This window comes from Microplitis mediator, chromosome 1 (genome assembly GCF_029852145.1).
Source record: "Microplitis mediator isolate UGA2020A chromosome 1, iyMicMedi2.1, whole genome shotgun sequence".
In the NCBI taxonomy this organism is placed as follows: domain Eukaryota; kingdom Metazoa; phylum Arthropoda; class Insecta; order Hymenoptera; family Braconidae; genus Microplitis; species Microplitis mediator.
The window spans coordinates 11,356,498-11,378,944 of record NC_079969.1 but is presented as its reverse complement, the minus strand read 5'-3'; the positions used below and the strand labels follow the sequence as shown (position 1 = coordinate 11,378,944).

At 35.3% G+C, this 22,447-nt stretch overlaps 1 protein-coding gene across 5 annotated transcripts in view; it reads right to left on the bottom strand.

The window, feature by feature from the left end:
- The window catches only part of LOC130674123 (probable G-protein coupled receptor B0563.6), a 142,607-nt gene that overhangs the window by 68,713 nt on the left and 51,447 nt on the right, over window positions 1-22,447 (bottom strand). For all 5 annotated transcript variants that reach the window (XM_057479399.1, XM_057479390.1, XM_057479384.1 and 2 more), the window contains one exon: window positions 12,253-13,192. In XM_057479399.1, coding sequence (XP_057335382.1) covers window positions 12,253-12,472 — 220 coding nt within the window. In that variant the 5' untranslated portion in view covers window positions 12,473-13,192. The remainder of the gene's footprint in view (window positions 1-12,252; window positions 13,193-22,447) is intronic.

Sequence of the window (22,447 nt, the reverse complement as noted above, 5' to 3'; positions counted from 1 at the left end):
CAACAATTCCTACATATATATATATGTATATATATATTAGGGTGCTTCGTTTGAACCGACTATTTTTTTTTTTCGCTCCCATCCCGAAATTTTGTTGGAAGTACTCCAAAAAAAATTCCCTGAGAGTTTGAGCCCTTAAAATTAATATTAAGTACTCGAACACAGCGTGTGAAGATTTCCCAATTAAAATACACGTAAACTTTGGTTTTTATTTTTTAAACTTCTATAATTCCGCGGCATTTTATGATATCATCTCGCCTAAAGTCGGGATTTTTTCAGAATTAAATGTACTACAAAAGTACCCAATGTCGCGAAGTCGTAACTCATACGGGTGGGGTAGTACGGACCGCTAAACCGAACTCTTTCATAGAATTCTTGTTTTTTTCTTATTATCTCATAAACAACAAGACCTACAGAAAAATTTTGAAATATGATTTTATAGGAAATTTATTTTTCTACAAAAAAGGTCCTTAGCACGGAATCACTGAGATTGATATTTGCTGAGATATTAATTATTGAAGTTTAAGTAGCATTGAATTCCCTTAAAATGTCAAATCAAATCTTAGAAAATATTGGTTTTTTATTTGACTAATTCGATTCCCAGTTCGGGCTATCTATATTTTTCTTAATTTATCTATAAATTATCTTATTGAGAGGTTTGCATGTTTAGGTTTCCACTATATAAAAATGGTACGTATAAATGATGATATATCAATAACAAAGATTAACATTACCCAGCAATCGGAATCGCATTGGAAGCCAATGCGATTCAATGTGATTCAACCAGCAAACCAATAAAAATAATAACTTCCAATCACAGTAGAAATAAATAAAAAAAATTTCTTAAAAATGCAACTTATTTATATCATATTACAGGTTATTGCAGCTCACAGCTGACACCAATCAACATATTAATAAAGTATTGGATTAGCTTAATTTGTGGGGGCTTACATACACATTTTAACGCATACACTCTCACACATATTGATGCATATACTCACATCATACTCAAGTCACTCACTATACTCAGCAACCAAGCTGACAACTTAGCCTCTGCCGTACAGCAGGGATAACTTGGCAGCATTGCAATAAAATATACTAACGAGAGATACACACAATATATTATATATACACGCTCTTAACTCGCAACAAGCGTCGCTATTATTATATTACTAAGTGTTTTAATTAATAAAGAAATTATTGTTGTTGTGTACATGTGAACACGTTATTTTATAAGTAGTGGTGAATTCTCCACAATTGATGACCCCGAAATGTGTGTACCTGTAACATAATTTCATCCGGCGAATTTTCTCGAACATTCGAGACGCCATAACACAGAAGCCCGCTAAAACATATTAATATACATATACAGCTACGGGCAACAGTAATAGTGTAGTGAAGTACACAAAAATATTAATGAAAAATTAGAACAGATAAATATAAATAGAGACAATAAAATAATAATATTAATGACAATAACAAATAATTAAAATAGAATAAAAAATAAAAAAGCATGCCATTGGAACGTACACCTACAAAAGTAACAGAGGAAAACGGTGGAGCGTTGCTAAACGACAGTCTGTTGATTTTTGACGAGGACCAGACATACCAGACAATGCATTTTTTGTCACCTCAAGACAAGATACGTGGAGAAGACGCCAACAGAGAGAACGCGTCTGGAGGAGATACTTCAAAACCTGGACAACAGCAAGAGCCAGCAGGTGATTCACATTCATCAGGAATACAGGACGACAAGGGTCCTAATCTAAGGTCAGTAAATACGGGGCGAGAAAAAAACAGATTCCCGCCTAATTATGTAACTAGTCAAGGGGGTGCAAATCTACCATTTCCACCATCCAGGCGTCAACCAGCGTACCCACAGTTGGATTATTATCCACCATACCTCGTACAACCAGCTCAGAATTTTAATGCTTATCCAAACTTTTCTCAGCATACACCTCGAGTTGAACCCTCTGAACTGCCCACGTTCTAGCCACAATCAGTCAGTTTATGGTTCAAATCAGTGGAATCCACATTTGCAAGTAAACCTGGACTGTCAGACGATGCGAAATTCAGCGCAGTCATACGACGTTTGGATCACGAGTACCTCATGGCGGTGGAGCACGTTAGCGAGAACCCTCCATTCACAAATAAATACAAAGCATTGAAAGACGCGCTAATTAACAAATATGGTGTGTCAAAAGAAAACCAGTTCCACACGCTCATATCAAAACTCACACTCACAGGAAAATGGTCAGAATTATATGCACAAATGCGTCATCATGGAAACAACCTGGACGAGTCATTCATCAGAACCTTATGGATGGACCGACTACCGCAGGAACTTCAAATGGTTTTGGCAGCAACAGGATCGATGGACAGCGACAACCTGACACAGCAAGCCGATAAAGTTATGGAAGTTATGGAAAAGCGTCATCAAAGACAGGATCGCTACGTGACAGCCATTTCGAAAACCTATTCGCACAAAAATTGCGAGGATCAAATCCAAACTCTGGCACAACAAATCCAAAATCTTTCTACCAAGGTAGATGAGTTCATCAGCCAATTCAGCTCACGGCAGTCACGTGGAAGGTCGATTAGCAATGAATTCCGTTCTCGATCTCCAGGACCTAATTCAAGAAACGGTAACTCGAAAACCTGTTTTTTATCACCCAAAGTTTGGCCCAAAAGCTAATAAGTGCAGCAGCCCATGCATCGGGGCAGGTCACGTGTCTATGCAGCAGGAAAACGAACAACACCATCAATAGACGCGGCAACTATTGATGGTACGTCAGACTCTCGCCACTTATTCATCCATGACTCAGCCTCAGGAGTCAAGTTTCTTGTTGACACTGGTGCTGATATTTCGGTCATTCCTCTGACTAACGCGGATAAACAAAGAACTACCAGTCTACTACTGTACGCAGCCAACCATGGTATTATCAAAACTTTTGGAGAACGAGCTCTTACTTTTAATCTTGGTTTACGTCGGCCGATCAAATGGATTTTCTGCGTAGCAGATGTGCCTTATCCAATCATTGGAGCGGATCTCATCCACAAACATAGCCTCATCGTAAAACTTCGGGAAGGTCAGCTGGTTGATCCAGACACCGGATGCAAATCCTTAGGTACGTTTGCTCATGCTCTTATCAATTCAATTACGATCATATCAGCTGATTCAGAATACACCAATCTACTTAAAAATTATCCAGAGTTACTAGGAAGCCCATCCAATCATTCGGCTGCTAAGCACTCGGTCAGACATCACATCAAGACCACTGAACCTCCGTGCGCTTAAAGAGTTAGGCCACTACGCCCAGATCGACTCAAAAAAGCTAAAGAAGAATTCCAACTCATGCTAGACCTGGGGTACATTAGACCATCTACTAGTCCTTGGGCTAGACCGTTGCACATAGTACCTAAGAAGAATGGGAACTGGCGTCCTTGCGGGGACTTTCGCAAGCTAAATGACAAAACGGAAGCAGAATGTAACCCGATATCTCTGCTGCAAGATTGTACGGCCTTCCTCACTGGAAAAAAAGTATACTCAAAAATTGACATCATGCGTTCATTTTGTCACGTGTTGGTGGCGGAAGAAGATATTCCAAAAACGGCCATAATAACGCCGTTTGGCCTTTTTGAATGCGTCTGTATGCCTTATGGACTTCTCATGTGTGAAGTTCTGCAAGGTCTCGACTTTGTATACTTCTATGTTGACGATGTCCTCGTAGCGTCGAAAGATGATGAGCAGCATAAAGAACATCTGCGGGTCGTTTTTGAACGTCTAAAAAAGTACGGTCTCTGCATCAATGCAGATAAATGTGTCTTTGGAGCCAGCTCAATTGACAAGAAACCTGAAACTCTGGTAGATCTCAGACGATTCCTCGGTACCGTCAACTTTTACCAGCGTCACATGAAAGATGCAGCAGCAATTCAAGCACCTTCAAATAAAATGCTTAAGGACTCGAAAAAGAATGATAAACGCGCAGTTCCGTGGTCATAAGAATCACTCCAAGCGTTTGAAAAAATCAAGCAACAGCTGGCTGACTTGACACTGCTAGCACACCCAGTACCGTATGCAGAGCTTCGGCTTACCACGAATGCTTCAAGTACAGCCATGGGCGCAGTCTTGGAACAAAAAGTCAACGACGAGTGGCAACCACTCGGATTTTTTTCAAGAAAATTCTCACCAACTCAACATAACTACAGTACCTATGATCGTGAACTCACGGCTATCCATGAAGCTGTTAAATATTTTCGTCATTGGCTCGAGGCTCGAGACTTCAGTATTCGTATCGACCATAAGCCATTGAACTTTGCATTTCAACGTCGCAGCGACAAATCCTCAACTCCACGTCAAATTAACCAGCTCGAAGGATAGCTCAAAGGGTAGAGCACTCGGCGTGATACCGAATTGGTCTGGGTTCGATTCCCAGTTCGGGCTATCTATATTTTTCTCAATTTATCTATAAATTGTCTTATTGAGAAGTTTGCATGTTTAGGTTTCCACTATATTTAAATGGAAACGGATTCATCAGTGAATTTACTACCAATATTCAATACATCAACGGCATGGACAATAACGTAGCTGATGCCTTGTCCCATGTGGACGCCATCAGACTTCCCACGGTCATTGACTTCAATGAATTGTCTCAACGCTAAGCTGAAGACCAGGAGCTGGCTCAGATACTGCAAAGAAACGACACGTCATTGAAATTTCAGAAACTAACATACGACCAGGTTCATCAGGCCATTTACTGCAACGTGTCCACCAATGATATTAGACCGTTTGTTCCTCGAGCGCTTCGACGTCAAGTTTTCAACGTGTTTTATAATATGTCTCATCCTAGTGGCCGGGTAAAAAGTAAGATAATCACTCAACGCTATGTCTGGCCATCCATGAACAAAGATATTGTCAAAGATCTAAAATTGGCCGACATGTCCACACACAACCAGCATCTTTTACTGATCCGGATCAAAGATTCGATCATGTCCACATTGACCTGGTTGGGCCGCTACCAGAGTCAGAAGGTTTCAAATACTGTATGACAATGATAGATTTTCAAGATGGCCAGAAGCAGTCGCTGTCAAGGACATAACAGCAATTACAGTGGCAGACACATTCTATGCCAATTGGATCACAAGATTTGGATGTCCGAAAATCGTGACCACAGATCAGGGATCACAACTTGAAAGTGCTCTGTATACCGCACTCCTTCACTTAGTGGGCGGAAAACGAATTCGCACCACGGCATATCATCCTGCAGCCAACGGTTTAGTTAAAACATGGCACAGGACAATGAAAGCTGCCATCATGTGTCACCAGAACAACCAGTGGACCAAGGTACTACCTACGGTTCTCTTGGGATTAAGATCTTGCTATAAAGAAGATCTTGAAGCGTCACCGGCTGAATATTTATACGGCACATCACTCAGAGTGCCAGGAGAATTCTTCACCCACGAAGATCCGCCGCAGGATCCCAACTTTTTCTTGGAAGACTTCCGCGTGCACATGAGGAATGTAAAACCAGTGCCCGCTGCGCATCACTGCAGTCAAAGAACATTCTGCTATAAAGACTTAGACACATGCTCGCACGTTTTCCTGAGGCTAGCCCACGTCAAACGTCCGCTGGAACAACCTTACTCAGGTCCTCATCGAGTCATCACGAGAATTGATGATAGAACCTATGCGATCAACGTGGAAGGAAAAGAAACAGTCGTCAGTATAGAGAGACTGAAATCCGCTCATCTGGCTTCCTCGGAAGTTTTTGAGCAACCTGAAAATAACGCTAGTCAGCATAATATACCTATACCTAATACTTTACCTGATACTGTGCCTGATACTGTACCTGTTGCTCGACAAAATGCATCAGCTGCTGTAACAGCACCTGTTACGTCATCACAAGCAACAGCCAAACCAGGCACGTCTACTTCGGTTCAGAACCGATCGACACCGCAATCAGCTGCAGCCGGCAGCAGGCATCTTCGTCGTCGGGACTCCAACCAGTATTTACTACATTTTTTGGATCTTTGCGCACGTATCCAGTTAAGAAGATAAAAAAGAGAGTACGAATAAACACAAAACAGAACAGCACATTCAAATAACGTGCCAACACCACGACCACCTTATCCAGGGGGGGGGAGTGGTGTGAGTGTTACACACACATTTTAACACATACACTCTCATACATATTCATGCATATACTCACATCATACTCCAGTCACTAACTATACTCAGCAACCAAGCTGACAACTTAGCCTCTGCCGTACAGCAGGGATAAGTTGGCAGCATTGCAATAAAATATACTAATGAGAGATACACACAATATATTATATATACACGCTCTTAACTCGCAACAAGCGTCACTATTATTTTATAATTCTATTCTGTACTTAATTACTAAGTGTTTTAATTAATAAAGAAATTATTGTTGTTGTGTACATGTGAACACGTTATATTATAAGTAGTGGTAAATTCGCCACAAGTTCAATGTAGCTAGAGACACCTGCTGGAAATTTATCATAAGCGCGTGCAGAGGTGTACATTTTCAAAAATTTTATCTCCCAAATTTTTTTATTTTCATTCTTATTTTTTTGATATCTAAAATTATTGTATTTTTTACGTATGATACTGTTATGTGATCGTACATCGTACGATGATCTAAAATTATCGTAGTTGTACGATATTTATCGTACGGTTGCTAACCCTGGAACCCACTAGAGCTGTAGTCGCTGACCACCTCTAGGTGTACTGCTGACGTAGAAAGACAGACAAAAACACAAATCCAGCCTTTTTATGTTTTTGCACCTCTGCGTCTCCAATTTTTTAGTGATATTGGACCAGCATAGTCAACTCCAGTGTGTGTGAATGCAGATGATGGAGTGACTCTTGATAGTGGTAGCTGACCTATGATTTGTTGAGCTCTATCAGCACGATGTCGTGCGCATTCTATACATTCGAGTATAACTGAGTGTACTGGTTGTCTACCGCTAATGATCCAGTATTTTTGTCGTATGATTGCCAGAGTAAGTTGAGTACCACCATGCATGGTACGCTGATGAGCATCAGTGATAATGAGTTTAGTGAGTGCCGCATTCCGTGGTAGAATAGCAGGATGCTTACTTTGGTCTTGATTTGGAGCATTTTCCAATCGTCCACCTACTCGAATGATGCCGTCGGTGTCAATTAATGCCACCAATCGAGCAAATGGATGACCATTCGGCCATGGTGTGTGTTTGGAGTACATGTTGATCTCGTGTGCAAAATGAGTAAGTTGAGTTTCTTTGATGCAGAAGTTGATTTAAAGCAGACCACAGTAGCTCGTAACATGCGTAGTAGTGGTATTAGCCGTTTCATAATAGACCACCTTGATTTTATTGATGAATTCAATGAGAGTAGGGCCAGTCCAGGCCGTACTTCTGCTTGAACTCCTGTATCATCGATTGATGAACATTTAGACCAAGACAATGAACTCTTGCGCAACCATGGTGGGCCAGTCCACCACAACTGATGATCACGGAGTTGAGTAGGCATTAACCCTCCTGTTGCGCAGTCCGCTAGGTTTTGTGTGCCCGGAATAATATTCCAGTGGCCATTTGGAACTAGATCTTGAATTTGTGACACCCTATTCCGAACAAACTTCTTCTAGCGAGACGGGTGAGATTTGATCCACGTGAGAGTGATTGTTGAGTCCGTTCACAAGTATATTGGCAATTGAGTGAGATCGAGAGTGCCCTGCCAGTATTTGATGAGTTTTGCCAACATGTGAGCTGCGGTGAGTTTCAACGTTGGTATCGTTAATTGTTTTAACGGGGCTACCTTGGTTTTTGAGCAGAGCAGCGTAACTCGTGACTTCATAAGCAGATGTGTGGACTTTGATGAACACGGCAGCTGCCCTTGCCAAGTGCGAGGCATCCGAGGATCCATGTATCTCGGTGGTTGAGCACGTGAATGAGTGGATCCATCTTGGGGTTTTGAATTCAGATATGAGCTTGAGTTCATTCTTGAAGTGTCTCCATTCATGCCGATGATTAACTGCCAATGGAGTGTCCCAGCTGAGCTTTTCGAGCCAAAGCTCCTGCATGAATACCTTGGCTTGAATGATGAGTGGTGCTAGAAATTTAAGAGGATCGAAGATTTGAGCAATCTCTGATAATATGATCCTTTTTGTGAATTTTTGATTAGAGCATGGTGGTGAGTATGCGAAATAAAATTGATCTGAGTGTGAAGACCAGTACATGCCCAGAATCTTGGTGCTGGAGTCTGTATCCTCGAATTTGTCATTCTTGATCGGTTTCACATGATTGAGTTGTTATAATTTTAGATGATTGCTTGCCCATTTAGCAAGAGGGAAATCACCCACCTTGCAGAGTGCTTCAAGTTGTTCAGCAATTTGATGTAATGAGTTCAAGTCATTAGCTCCACCGAAGATATCATCAACATATCTTCAGTGTGTGAGTGGAATAATCGCCAGAGAAAATCGATGTCCTCCGTCTTCAACCAGTTGAAGCAGAGTACGAACAGCCAAATATGGAGCTGGTCTTGTCCCATAGGTGACCGTGGTGAGCTTATATGGAGTAATTTGGCCTTGTTTGTTGGACCAGAGTATTTGTTAAAGTGTTTGATCTCAGTCTTCCACCAAAATCTGTCTAAACATCTTCATGATATCTGTTATAAAGATAAGTTTATGAGAACGAACTCTTATGAGTACGTCGAAGATATCAAGTTGCAGATTTGGACCGGTGTAAAGCACATCGTTGAGTGAAAATCCTGAGCTGGTGGGTTTAGAACCGTTGAAGACTACTCGCAGCTTCGTTGTGATGCTGCTCTCCAGTAATACTCCATGATAAGGGAGATAGTAGGCTCGATCACCTGTTGTTGATTGATTTGATTCCACCATGTGGTTGAGTTTTTCGTATTCTTTCAGAAAATCATGGTAGAGTGTTTTCAGATGATCGCCATGGTCTAGACAATGTTTAAGATGAATGAGACAGCGGTATGTTGCTGAGAACGAGTTTCTCAGTTGTTGAGGTGTCGATTTGACTGGCAGTCAGACTAGGTACCGACCTTAACTACGTCTCGTCGATGAGTTTGTTGAAAATGCACTTCACACGCCTCTTCATCTGGGTTGAGTTCCTTGATTTTGCTGACTGGAATTTCTTCTCGAGTCCAGAAGCGTGATAGCAGGTCTTAAAGATGTTGAGTTGATTGCTTGACAGCAGCATGATAAGTAATAGATAGTCTATGAGTGTGTTGAGTGACTGGACCGAGTAATATCCACCCGAAGATGGTATCTTAAGCGATTAGCAGGCTTTCAGACTTTTTGAGAAGTGCATCTTTTATGATAAGACCATAATGATCGACACCAATGATGATATTGATTGGTCCTTGTCTCGTGAACGCTGAATCTACCAATTGTAGTTCCTTGTATTGGTCCCAGTTGAGTTGGTTGAGTGCAACAGATGGTAGTTGAGTAATGAGATCATCCAATATATGGGCACTGATGATGACTGAGTCGTTTGAATGCCTAGATGAGAGCTTGAGTATGACTTGACCTTTAGTTCTACCATCATTGGATACACCGATACCAATGATCTGTATAGATATATTCGTTCTAGTGCAAATGAGTTCACCAAGGAATCTGAAACAAACGATAATTCAGACCCTGAATCCAGCAAATGCGTACTGGATTACTTAACTTGGTGATCAAGTCCGCCAGGCAGGTTGCGAGTAAGATTGCTGGGCAATGAGTGCTTGTAGATTTAATGTCAGACGTGTTGAGTACAGATGGGTTCAGTTGAGCGTCGCTCGAGTCGTCATGTGAAAGCAGACGGTTTTATTGAGTGCGTTCAGCGTCTGAGCCTAAGTTTTGTGAATACTGTTGAGTCCCGGGTGTATCATCGTGTGGTGTCTCTGATCACACACCTTGCATTTGAAAAGTGAGTTGCAAGCATCTGGTAGATAATGGCCAAAACAATTTTCACACAGTCGCTTTTCCACAACGACTTGAATGTGTTGAGCCTGTTTGAGCTCCAAGAATTGAGTGCACCTCACAATAAAGTGATCTCCCTTGCACAGATCACAAGGATATTGTGCAGGAGGGAATACCTTCTTGAGTGGCTCTGAATTTGGGGCAGATGAGTGCGTGGCTGAAGGTTAAGTACTGGTTGATGAGTGAGCAACGGATGCAGCAGCGTATGAAGCTGCTTTACTGGATGAGCGCGGTAGTTTGGACAAAGACGCCTGTTCCACTTGTTCTTGAGCCCCAGTGCGACTGACCAAGACGTCAAAAGATCCTTTCTCATTTGAAGAGTGAGATCACAGCAGCAAATTGTCGTACAAAGAAATAAAACGGAAGCTAATTATAGCTGAATAGATTTTCTAAGCGAGCCATGAATTAATTTTTCTGAAAAAAATTTTCCCGGCCCCATAGACCCAAAAAATTTAGAAAAATTTTGTCTCGAGCTATTTCTTATGATTCCGCAAAAACCGTGGTTCAAAAAGTTATTTTCCTGGAAGATCTTTAAACTAAAGATTTCAAGTTTCAAATTGTTTTTTTTTTTTTTTAGATACGATCATTTTACGAAAATAGAGCCATCCAAAAATCACAAAAAAATTTATAAAATTATCTTGCTCCTTTAATTTTTTGGATAAGTGTAGATAAGAACATCAATTTTTGTGACAGATATTTGAAATTTACTACATTTAGTGCCTATAAATGGCAGGTTATAAACACGTGTTTATTTATTTGATAAGATTGTTTTGAGTATTTGTTGAAAATGAGAGAGAAGGTGGTAAGTGCACGATTTAAAATGATGATAAATTTTCTCACAAGATGGCTCATTAAGCTACTTCGATATTGTTTGGTCGTTTGCTATTGCACATGTAACCGAAAAATATTTTTTGATCCATTGATGACGTCACTAGTAGAACAATTAGGTATCTTTTTTACCAGCTGTATCTTATCTAATATTTTTAGCATTCGGCTATAGGCACTAAATGTCGTACATTTCAAGTGTCTGTCACAAAAATGGGTAAATGTTTAGAAGTGGGGCTAACCCATGTTTAAATCAACAAAAATCCAAAAATAAGCAAATTGCCGAGTGACCTGTTTCATTCTCTGGCATTTTTTGGCGGATCGACGATATATTTGCTTAAATTAAGCATAAAATGAGCGTCAATATTCGTGTGTTTGTAACAGGCTATAAACATGATATATTTGATATCTTCTTTGATATTTTTCAATGTTCCGTGCTACACTGCACCTTTGACATAATTCTCTTATTATTGTATGTGTTAATGCTCAAGTTAACCATCAAAACTTAAGGTATATGCCACAAGCCATAATTTCTGTAGTTTCGTCCTAAGTATGTTAACGGACTCGTCAGTAATGCTATGTTAACGTACTCTTGCCTTAGACTACATCTCTTACTAGTACGCACCGGCGTAAAACTGTGTTGTGGGCTTCTACGAGACACCATACTAGTCAAGGAAGGCGGATACCGTCCCAACTACTTGCAACAAAATGTTAGGTGAGCTGTTGTACCCCGTTCGAGTATCGAAAGAACAGAAATATGCCAATTTTCACTATTACAAGAGTTCAAAAAATCTTTGTAGCTCTTAGTTAGACCTTTCTATCACCACCATCCATCTTACGGTAGTAATAAAATTGATTATTTATATTTATTAAATTTATTTTGGAAACTTTGCATGATTTTATGTTATTTTTATCAATTTTGTACACTCAATTGCAAGGTCCAGATAGATATCTAGTGTTAGAGACAAAAACACACACAGAAAATTTAATCCGCCGTGTAGCAGAACACGTGGAAAAAGTTTAATTATAGATTTTTAATGTGTAAACACTTGAAACATTGAAAAATGTGGTTAGCCTGAATATAGATGATTACCCAAAAATGAATTTTTTACGAAAGTTTATTCATTACAAGACTATCCTTAATAAAACGCTTCCGTATTTTTGATAACTTATAAGATATAAATTTATTATAGACTAAATAGTGAGAAAAAAAAATGTTATATTTAAAAAACAACATTTTGCTGATGCTTTACGGGAACGATCATTTTGCTTAAAACAGATTTCCAAAAGAATTTTAATCATATATAAAATCACATTGAATGATAAACATCGTGTCTGGGATTATACTTTTATGGTGCCCAAAAATGCAATATATGTAAATAGATTCTGTTTTTTTTTTTTACTAAAAAATTAAATTTATAATCTTTTCACTCACCTCGCATATAAATATACGCAGTGCCTCGCATATTTTTTCTTGTTAGTACAACAAGATTGAATATATTTCCGATAATTCCTAAACAACAGATAGCTGGTAAAATTATCCCATAACTGATTCGTCTCAACGATGCTGTTCTTGGATCTTCTTGCATCTCCAAATCATCCAAGAGTAAGCAAAGACGTGTATTAACTTCACTTTTATTGTAGTTATTTATCATTATGATGTTTTGGCACCCTTTCTATTCTAAACTGTTTCCTACTTGAAATATCATTTATTCTCATCATTACTTTTCTATGCTCCCTCGAATTGTATTTTCGACCAATTTCATATCTTTTAATTTTATACGATACAGTATCATAATTTTTAAAACAACTACATGGTCATGTTGTCGTATTATCTCATTTGCCGTATTAATTAAAAATATAATCATGTCATTAGTTAAATAAAGCAAAATTGCAGTTTTCATATTCACTACATGCCGAATATAATATAAATAATTTTAAATGATATTTCCAGTAATACACGACTATTTGTCTCATGTTATTTTGGATGAATCACTTAGTATTCTTACAAAAATCATAAAATTATTAAGTTTAATTATATCATTATTGAATTGTGGATTATTTTACAAAGTTTTGTTTGATTAATTCATGCTCACAATTTATTTCAAAAGATCCGACAAAACGTAAAATATCTACATGTTTCAGAGTTCTTTACATAGGGGTCTTTGGCATTCTTGTATCCATTACACATATCCATTACACGTCCGTTGCAATTGACATTCACTAGACTGCAGTTTTAAAAGACACACCAATGCGAAATTTACGCGCTTTATAATCTCGTACTCATTTGTATGAAAAAAGTGAAATGATAACAATTAGAAAGAAAGTAGTTGGCTGCTCAATACCTACAACTTGGTTTGGATTCCACTTGAATTCTGTAACCAAAAAAATCAGATTTTTTTTAACTTTATCACTGATTCTAAAACTACAAAGTCTGTCTATCGATTGACCCTGGGGCCAAGCCCGAATCTTTCAGCTGTTTTCGAGCTCCTTGAGCTGGAAAACATTGCTGCAAATACATTTTCAAGCCATTCGAGCTCGAAAATACTTTTTTATGCCGTTGTTTTCGGAAAAAAACGTTTTTAATATTTTTCTCTTCAACGATATCTCTTGAACGAATTAACCAATTGAGACGATTAAGGTGGCAATGGACACATTTCGTTAATTTCTAGAGCTGATCGAAATTCTAAATCGATCGGTTTAGTCGTTTCAAAGATATTTGGAGACAATCGTTTCTCACCGTTTCTTTCTCTAATGATTTTTCTCGAACTAATCAACTGATTAAGATGGTTGAGGGGGCAATCGACGCGTTTTATTGAGTTCTAAAGCTGATTAGATTTTGGAATCGATCGGTCGAGCTATTTCTAAAAAATTAAAAAAAAAATAACAAAAAATCTGGGCGCCGGTTGGCTCTGCAGGCCAGCCCCAAAACTTCGTGCTGTTTTCGAGCTCCTTGAGCACATTACGGTGAATATATTTTCGAGCTCTTCGTAGTCTAAATTGTTATTCCATGCAATTGTTTTTTTCATGAGCTTTTCCAGCTCTTACAAGTTCCGTTTTATGCTAAAGTTTGAAAATTTAAGAATTCAAAATTATCAATGAAGAAGCGGTTTTAAACTTTTTATTCGCGTTTATGTTCATTGAAATAAATGTAGTGAGGCAGAAATCAATGTCACTGATTATAATCAAGATTTGAATGAGTTTTGACTTGGGTCAGAGCAATAATATATGAAATATCTAAGAAAAACATTAAGAACTGTGAATCTTCAATTTTTTGCTGATAATACACTTATCCAAAAATTAAAGGAACAAGAAAATTTTATAAATTTTTTAGTGATTTTTGGAAGGCTGTATTTTCGCAAAAAATGATCGTATTGAAAAAATAAAAAAGCAAATTGAAGCTTGAAATTTCTAATTTAAAGATTTTTCAGCAAAATAATTTTTTGAACCACGGTTTTTACGGAATCATAAGAAATAGGTCGGGACAAAATTTTTCTAAATTTCTTGGTTTTGTTTTTTAGGTCTACGGAGCCGGAAAAATTTTATTCGAAAAAACCAATTCATGGCTCGTTTAGGAAATTTATTCAGCTACAATTTGCTTTTTTTGTTTCTCTGTACGACAATATGCTACTGAGATATCAGCCTTTAAATGAAAAAGGATCCTTTTGTCTTTGATTATCGATATCTCAGCAACTAATGGTCGCACAGTAATTTGAAGGGCAGTTTGAAAAATTTAAATAAACCTCTTGCAAGCTCCATTTTTTACGTTTTACTTGGGTTATTTTTTTTTTTTTCGTTTTTTTATAAATTTTTTTTTTTTCTCTTTACCTCACATTTACTGAATAACTAACGCAAAAATGAAAGAAAATAAAGAAAAAATTAATTTTTCCATTTTGGTAATGATTACACAAATTAAAGAACAAAACTTGTTCCTTTAATTGTTTTGCAAAACTTTGAGCAATCGGACCGGACAAACGGTTCAATGGATCAATCTGAAAATTTCCAGGGTTTTTGGGGGTACATTAAGCTGTAAAATTACCTGGCAACATTGACCTTTCCATCAATATTTGCAAAGTAGCGATGAGTTGACTTAAAAACCAGAAAATGGCCATTTTTTGTGGGTTTTTCAAATAGATATTAAGGATGAAAAAAAATTTTTTTATTTTTGAATCGGAAATGGAGCTTGTAGGGAATTTATTTAAGTTTCTTAAACTGTCCTTTAAATTACTGTACGAGTATTAGTTACTGAGATATCGATAATCAAAGACAAAAGGATCATTTTTCATTTAAACGCTGATATCTCAGTAGCATATTGTCGTACAGAGAAACAAAAAAAGCAAATTGTAGCTGAATAAATTTCCTAAACGAGCCATGAATTGGTTTTTTCGAATAAAATTTTCCCGGCTCCGCAGACCTAAAAAACAAAACCAAAAAATTTAGAAAAATTTTGTCTCGACCTATTTCTTATGATTCCGTAAAAACCGTGATTCAAAAAATTATTTTGCTGAAAGATCTTTAAATTAGAAATTTCAAGCTTCAATTTGCTTTTTTTATTTTTTCAATACGATCATTTTCCGCGAAAATACAACCTTCCAAAAATCACTAAAAAATTTATAAAATTTTCTTGTTCCTTTAATTTTTTGGATAAGAGTATGATTTAAACTAAATAACAAGTTAGATGACAGTATATGATAATTGGAGTGTAGATATGCAAAGAATTCCTTAACTTATGAGCACAAAGTTATTAAAGGAAGTTTCCAGAGCCCTGATTTATATAAAGAATTAAGAAATAGATTTGGAAAATTAGCAGATAATGCGGATTGGTTTGCTGCTGGTGCATCTAGCCAAGCGAACAAGAGCCTGAATGCTACTATAACAAGTCATCACCCTAAGTCTCGATGCTACTCTCAGACGGCTTCTGAAGATTTTCGGTTTGGCTGCACTATTGGTGAGAAAAATCTTGGAGAAAGATATATTCAAGAAGCTGCAACGAAAAGACTTTTATCTCCTGGCTTTTACACGACTAAATATGATTTATAATAAATAATAAAAATTTAAGAATACTTTACTTTACTTTTTTTATTGAAACTTTAACAATTGAAACTCTAATAATTGAACAATTGAAACCATTTACAACGTTGCCGTCATCATAACCCACATTTGGTATGGCCGAATATTTTTTTAAAATTTACATTTTTTAAACTGAATTAATTTTATAACTATAAGTACCCTCAACTTGATTTTTTTTTCTATAATTTTTGCAATTTTTTTTCTTGACACAATTAGTTTTTCAAAGCTTCGCCATTATTTTTTCATCATAAAATTTATTAAAACAAGAGTAGGTGTGAGGTCTCGTATATCATTTCAATGTTAAATGACCTATATTTAATCTCGTTTTATAAATAAACTATGAACCCAAGGTCTCTGAAATTTTAACACAACACGTATTAAATATATTTTTATCGATCCTAAAAATTTTAAATTGATCTCATTATTTCGACTTTACTCCCATACATCCTTAAAGAGCTTAAGACTTCGTATTATTTGTCTAAAGTATTATTTCTTAAATGAAATTTCCAACGCTACATGGTAAAAAAAGGCCATTCGGCAGCCGAAATGGAAGGTAGATTTTCCAATTAATCTATATAAAAAGTTACATACATATCTTGTGATACATGTTAGTGTATAGTCATGATATGAAATTAGGCTCGTTTTCTTAGACTGAGGGTTAAAAAAAACAACGACTATTTTCGATAGAGAACTTCAGATAGTTGATTTAACAAAACATTATATAGGTAATGTATCAAACTAACCTTCACGTAATCAAAGTATAGAAAATTTAATAAGTATGAGATCATAATTGTAATTGCTATTACGATGGCAAGATCAGATATAATTATAGGACTACAGGTACGATTGAAACATCATAAATATTAAAAGAAATACTTTTAAAATATTAAATAGCTGTAAAATTTACAGATTATTTTGTTCACAACAAAATACAACTGACAAAATTGTATTATAATGGGAAATATATAAGTTATGTGAAATGAACACCATATTTTTATCATTTTTTGATTCCATTAAAATTTTCAAGGCTATCAAAATATTGGAAGAAATGGTCAAAACTTGAAGTTCAAGGTCATAAATTGAAGCTTATTAGACAAGCTTTCAGATACTTTTTACGGAAATTGCCTATGAGTATTAGTTTTAAAATTATGTGAACTTAAAAGTGGATAAAAACTGATTTTTTCGAAAAATCGTGAAAATTTCAAACAACCATTACTTATAAACTAATCGACCGATTTAGCTCATCTTCGAATTTGATCAAGATAATCGCCTATAGAATAAGTGTAAAAAATTTCATTAAGATCCGATAAAAACTGTGGGTGCTATCGTAATAACAAGACCAGTGATAATCATAGGAATTAGAGGTACATTTGATACATTATAAATAATAAAAGAAATACTTTTAAAAGATAAAATAGCAGTGAAATTTACAGGTTATTTTGTGCAAAATAGAATACAGCGGACGAAACTGGATCATAATGGGACAAGCATAAGTTATAAGGAATAAAAACCATATTTTCAACATTTTTTGATTCGATTAAAATTTTCAAGGTTATCAAATTATTGGAAGAAATGGTCAAAATATAAAGTTCAAGGTCATAAATTAAAGCTTATTAGTCAAGCTTATGATGCATTTTACAGGAAATCTCTATGAATTTTAGTTTGAAAGTTATATGGACTTTAAGAGTGATTAAAAACTGATTTTTTCGAAAAATCGTTAAAATTTCAAACAGCCATAACTTCTAATCATCCAATTTAGCCCATCTTCGAACTTAACTGTGGTAATTACACATGAAATAAGTGTAGATAATTTCATTAAGATCGGATAAGAATTTTAGACGCAATCGTGTCCTCAAAAGTCCGTTATATTACATAAATATATATATATATATATGTAAAGAAAATGTTTATTTCTTTAAATTTGAATTATGCCGCGCTCCAGGTCGTTCACATACTTGATAGTTGATAGTATAGGTCTCTGCATAATCGAAAGCAGATATGGGAAGTACGGAAGTGAGGGGAGGTTATGGGACGGCGTCATACTTTACAATATTAAAATATTAATATATAAATATAAAAACAAACCTATTTAATAAATTAAAAAGGGATAAATAGAAATTGACATATTGAAAAATAAACTTTTAATGTCGTTTCTTTGTTTTCAGGTAGGAATTAGATAAATTATGTAGTAATGTTTAGTAATAGAATTTATAACAAATGAAATAAATAAATCTTTGTTTTCAGAGCAACACATTACAGTTCATTTAATTTATAACCTTTGAGAATATCAGAACAATAATCTTATAAAACGACATTAAAAGTTTATTTTTCAATATGTCAATTTCTTTTTATCCCTTTTGAGGTAGATTTTTTTAAAAATCTAACTAGTGTATTTGTCCTTATGGTCTATTTTTTAAGGAATTTCGTCATAAACTATCATAATTAGTTGAGTAGAGTTCAAAAATACCATTCGTCAAAAAATTTATATATGTATGTATATATATATATATATATATATATATATATATATATATATATATATATATATATATATATATATATATATATATATTTATGTAATATAACCTTTTGGGGACACGATTGCGTCTACAATTCTCTTTCGATCTTAATGAAATTTTCTACACTTATTCTATGTGTAATTACCACGTTCAAGCTCGAAGATGGGCTAAGTCGGTCAATTAGTTTAGAAGTTATGGCTGTTTGAAATTTTAACGATTTTTCGAAAAAATCAGTTTTTACTCACTTTTAAAGCCCATATAACTTTAAAACTAAAACTCATAGATAATTTCTGTAAGAAGTATTTTAAAGCTTGACTAATGAGCTTTAATTTATGACCTTAACTTTTATATTTTGACCATTCCTTCCAATCATTTGATAGCCTTGAAAATTTTAATGGAATCAAAAAATGTTGAAAATATGGTTTTCAATCCACATAACTTATGCTTGTCCCATTATAATCCGGTTACGTCAGTTGCAGTTTATTCTGCACAAAATAAACTGTAAATTTCACTGCTATTTTATATTTTAAAATTATTTCTTTTATTATTTATGATGTATCGAATGTACCTCTAATCCCTATGATTATCACTGGTATTGTCATCGTAATAGCGATTACAATTATGATCATATTGATTAAATTTTCTATATACTTCGTTTATGTGAAGGTTAGTGTGGTACATTACCTGTATAATGTTTTGTCAAATCAACTATCTGAAGTTCTCTATCGAAAATAGTCGTTGTCTTTTTTTACCCTCACTCTTAGAAAACAAGCCTAATTTCATGTCATGACTATACACTAACATGAATCACAAGATATGTATGAATGAAACTTTTTATATAGATTAATTGGAAAATCTACCTTCCATTTCGGCTGCCGAATGGCCTTTTTTAATTTATTAAATAGGTTTGTTTTTATATTTATATTTTAATATTTTAATATTGTCAAGTATGACGCCGTCCCATAACCTCCCCTCACTTCCGTACTTCCTATATCTGCTTTCGATTATGCAGAGACCTATACTACCAACTATCAAGTATGTGAACGACCTGGAGCGCGGCATAATTCAAATTTAAAGAAATATATATTTTCTTTACATATATATATATATATATATATATATATATATATATATATATATATATATATATATATATATACATATCTAAATTTTTTAACGAATGGTATTTTTGAACTCTACTCAACTAATTATGATAGTTTATGACAAAATCCCTTGAAAAATCGACCATGAGGACAAATACAATAGTTAGATTTTTAAAAAAATCTACCTAATTACGATGTTAAAAGTCTAGTCAACCACTACAATAATCAATAGGACAAATTACGATGTTAGCATTGTAAATTTAACTAGAATTTTTTTTTCCGTATATTAACGATCATACATCAGTAGCTTGTAGTTAGAAGATTCGTGAAAAATATGAGAATGCAAATACTTTTACAAATGAAAAAAATTTTTCCACTTTCTCTTGTCAGTCCATAAATTTTTTTAGTTTGATACTATGCATCGTATGACTTTTCTTTACCCTCATTCTTTCTACTAGCAATAAGAAAAAGTTAATATGAGTGTATTTTCCAGCAGCAGATATCAATAAAAGTGAATTTGAATTCTTCAACTGAATTGAAGAGAAATATAAAAAAATGAATTACCCAGCTAATGATAAATATATTATAAAATCCTTGCATACTAAAACTCACACAAAACTATTCAATGCATATCTACATAGTGTTAACAACATTCGTTGTACTGGACATAACATTTGGTAAGATCGCTAATAAAAATACAGTCAATTTTCGAGTTCCTCAAAAGCAAACACTATAAAAACATTTTAGACTCGGGTAGTGTAAGTGACTCGTTTGGAAAACTACATCAAATATGGTGTCGAATTTTGGAGGTGTGAATTAAAAATTGTGAAATCGTCAAGCGTGTAAATTCGTAATTTATGATAATTTCGCGTTAAGAAAAATAATCATAAAAATATTGAAGGTTCAAAATGCTATTTAATGTCTAAATTAAAGTAAAATAGTTATTGATTAAGTATACACTAAGAGAAAACTCTATGGTTATGGTAACTATAAAGGGATGAATATGAGGAAATAGTCATTTTAACTGATATCAATACTATCTTGTACTATATCATAGTACCCGAACCTATTTTTAAATAGTAGTATCAACTAAGCATTGCTAACATTTTTAACTTTCCGCTGAAAAAATTGGAAATTTTCAAAAACTCGAGAAGTTATTGGTTTTACCCCGATTATCGAAAATCGAGTTTTCATCAGATATCGACGTTTTGAGGTCCTAGGAAGCTATTCTGACTATTTTCAGAATGATGTCCGAGTGTATGTATGTATGTATGTATGTATGTGTGTGTGTGTGTGTGTGTGTGTGTGTGTGTGTGTGTGTGTGTGTGTGTGTGTGTGTGTGTGTGTGTGTGTGTGTGTGTGTGTGTGTGCGTGTGTGTGTGTGTGTGTGTGTGTGTGTGTGTGTGTGTGTGTGTGTGTGTGTGTGTGTGTGTGTGTGTGTGTGTGTGTGTGTGTGGATGTAAACTCTTTGTATCTTCTTAATGAATTGATCGATTGAGAGTTCAAGGTGGCAATCGAAAGAGTTTGTGGCCGTCAACTTTTCTGAAAATTTCAAATTAATCGATCAAATGGACTCTAAAATATAGAAGAAATACAAAAAAAACAAAATTTTTTTTTCAGTTTTTTTCAAATTTTTCAGAAATGGCTCGATCGATCAATTCCAAAATCTAATCAGCACTAGAATTCAATAAAACGCGTCGATCGCTGCCCCAGCCATCTCAGTCGGTTTATTCGTTCGAGAGAAATCGATCGAGAAAGAAATGGTGAAAAACGGTTTTCTTCGATTATCTTCGAAGGGACTTATCCGATCAATTCCAAAATTTCATCAACTCTGAAACTCAAGAGAACGCGTCGAGTGTCACCTCAACCATCAAAATCGGTTCATTCGTTCAAGAGGAACCGTTAACGGAAGAATTAAAAAAAATTTTTTTTTAGTTTTTTTGAAATTTTTCAAAAAACGACTCGATAAATCAATTTCAAAATTCGACCAGCTCTAAAACTTGCTAAAAAGCGTCGATTGCCACCTCAACCGCCTCAATCAGTCAATTCGATTGAGAGATATCGTTGGAGAAAAAATGGATAGAAACGGATTTTTTTTAGAACAACGGCATACAAAAGTATTTTCGAGCTCGAAGAGCTCGAAAATGTATTCACAACAATGTTCTTGAGCTCAAAGAGCTCGAAAATAGCGGGAAGTATTAGGGCTGGCCCGCAGGGTCAACCGATAGAGCGATTTTTTGTTTTGTTATGGCAACTATTCAATATTATTTCTTAGAACTTATACTTCAGCAACAATAATAAGAATACTTTTTCATTTCACCCCTACAAATAAAAAATGTACCAGTGACTATTTTAGTTTGATTATCGTCCAATAGTTCTTGTAACTACTTTTAATAGTCAACGAAACTACTCTGACAATGCAGTCATCGTATTTTACAACGCATAAAGAGTTTCTCCAACTAATAATAGGTACAGCGATTGAACTGTGATACGTTACTTTAATTAACATAAAAATGATGATTATTAAAACTATTATTAAATAATTCGCCTAATGTACTAACGATTGTCAAAAGTTTGAAAACAAAAACGCGTAGTTAAGAACACTAAAATGAAATTATTATATTGCAATATACAAAATTAAACGATGATAATATTAACTTATTTAAGAACATTTTTATATTGTTTGACGGTTTCAAATTTGCCTCGGTGTAATAGTAATTTAGTTTAAAAAATAACGAATGTTATTAGATTTTATTGTCCCTGTTGCATATGTCGTTTTTAACTTGATTATTTACATTAGACTAATGTCAGTTGTGGAAGTTATTTCAAAAAATGTGGGCATCGGTTCGCCCTGCAGGCCAGCCCCTTAACTTCTCACTGTTTTCAAGCTCAAGGAGTTTGAAAACATTAGTGTGAATACATTTTCGAGCTCTTCGAG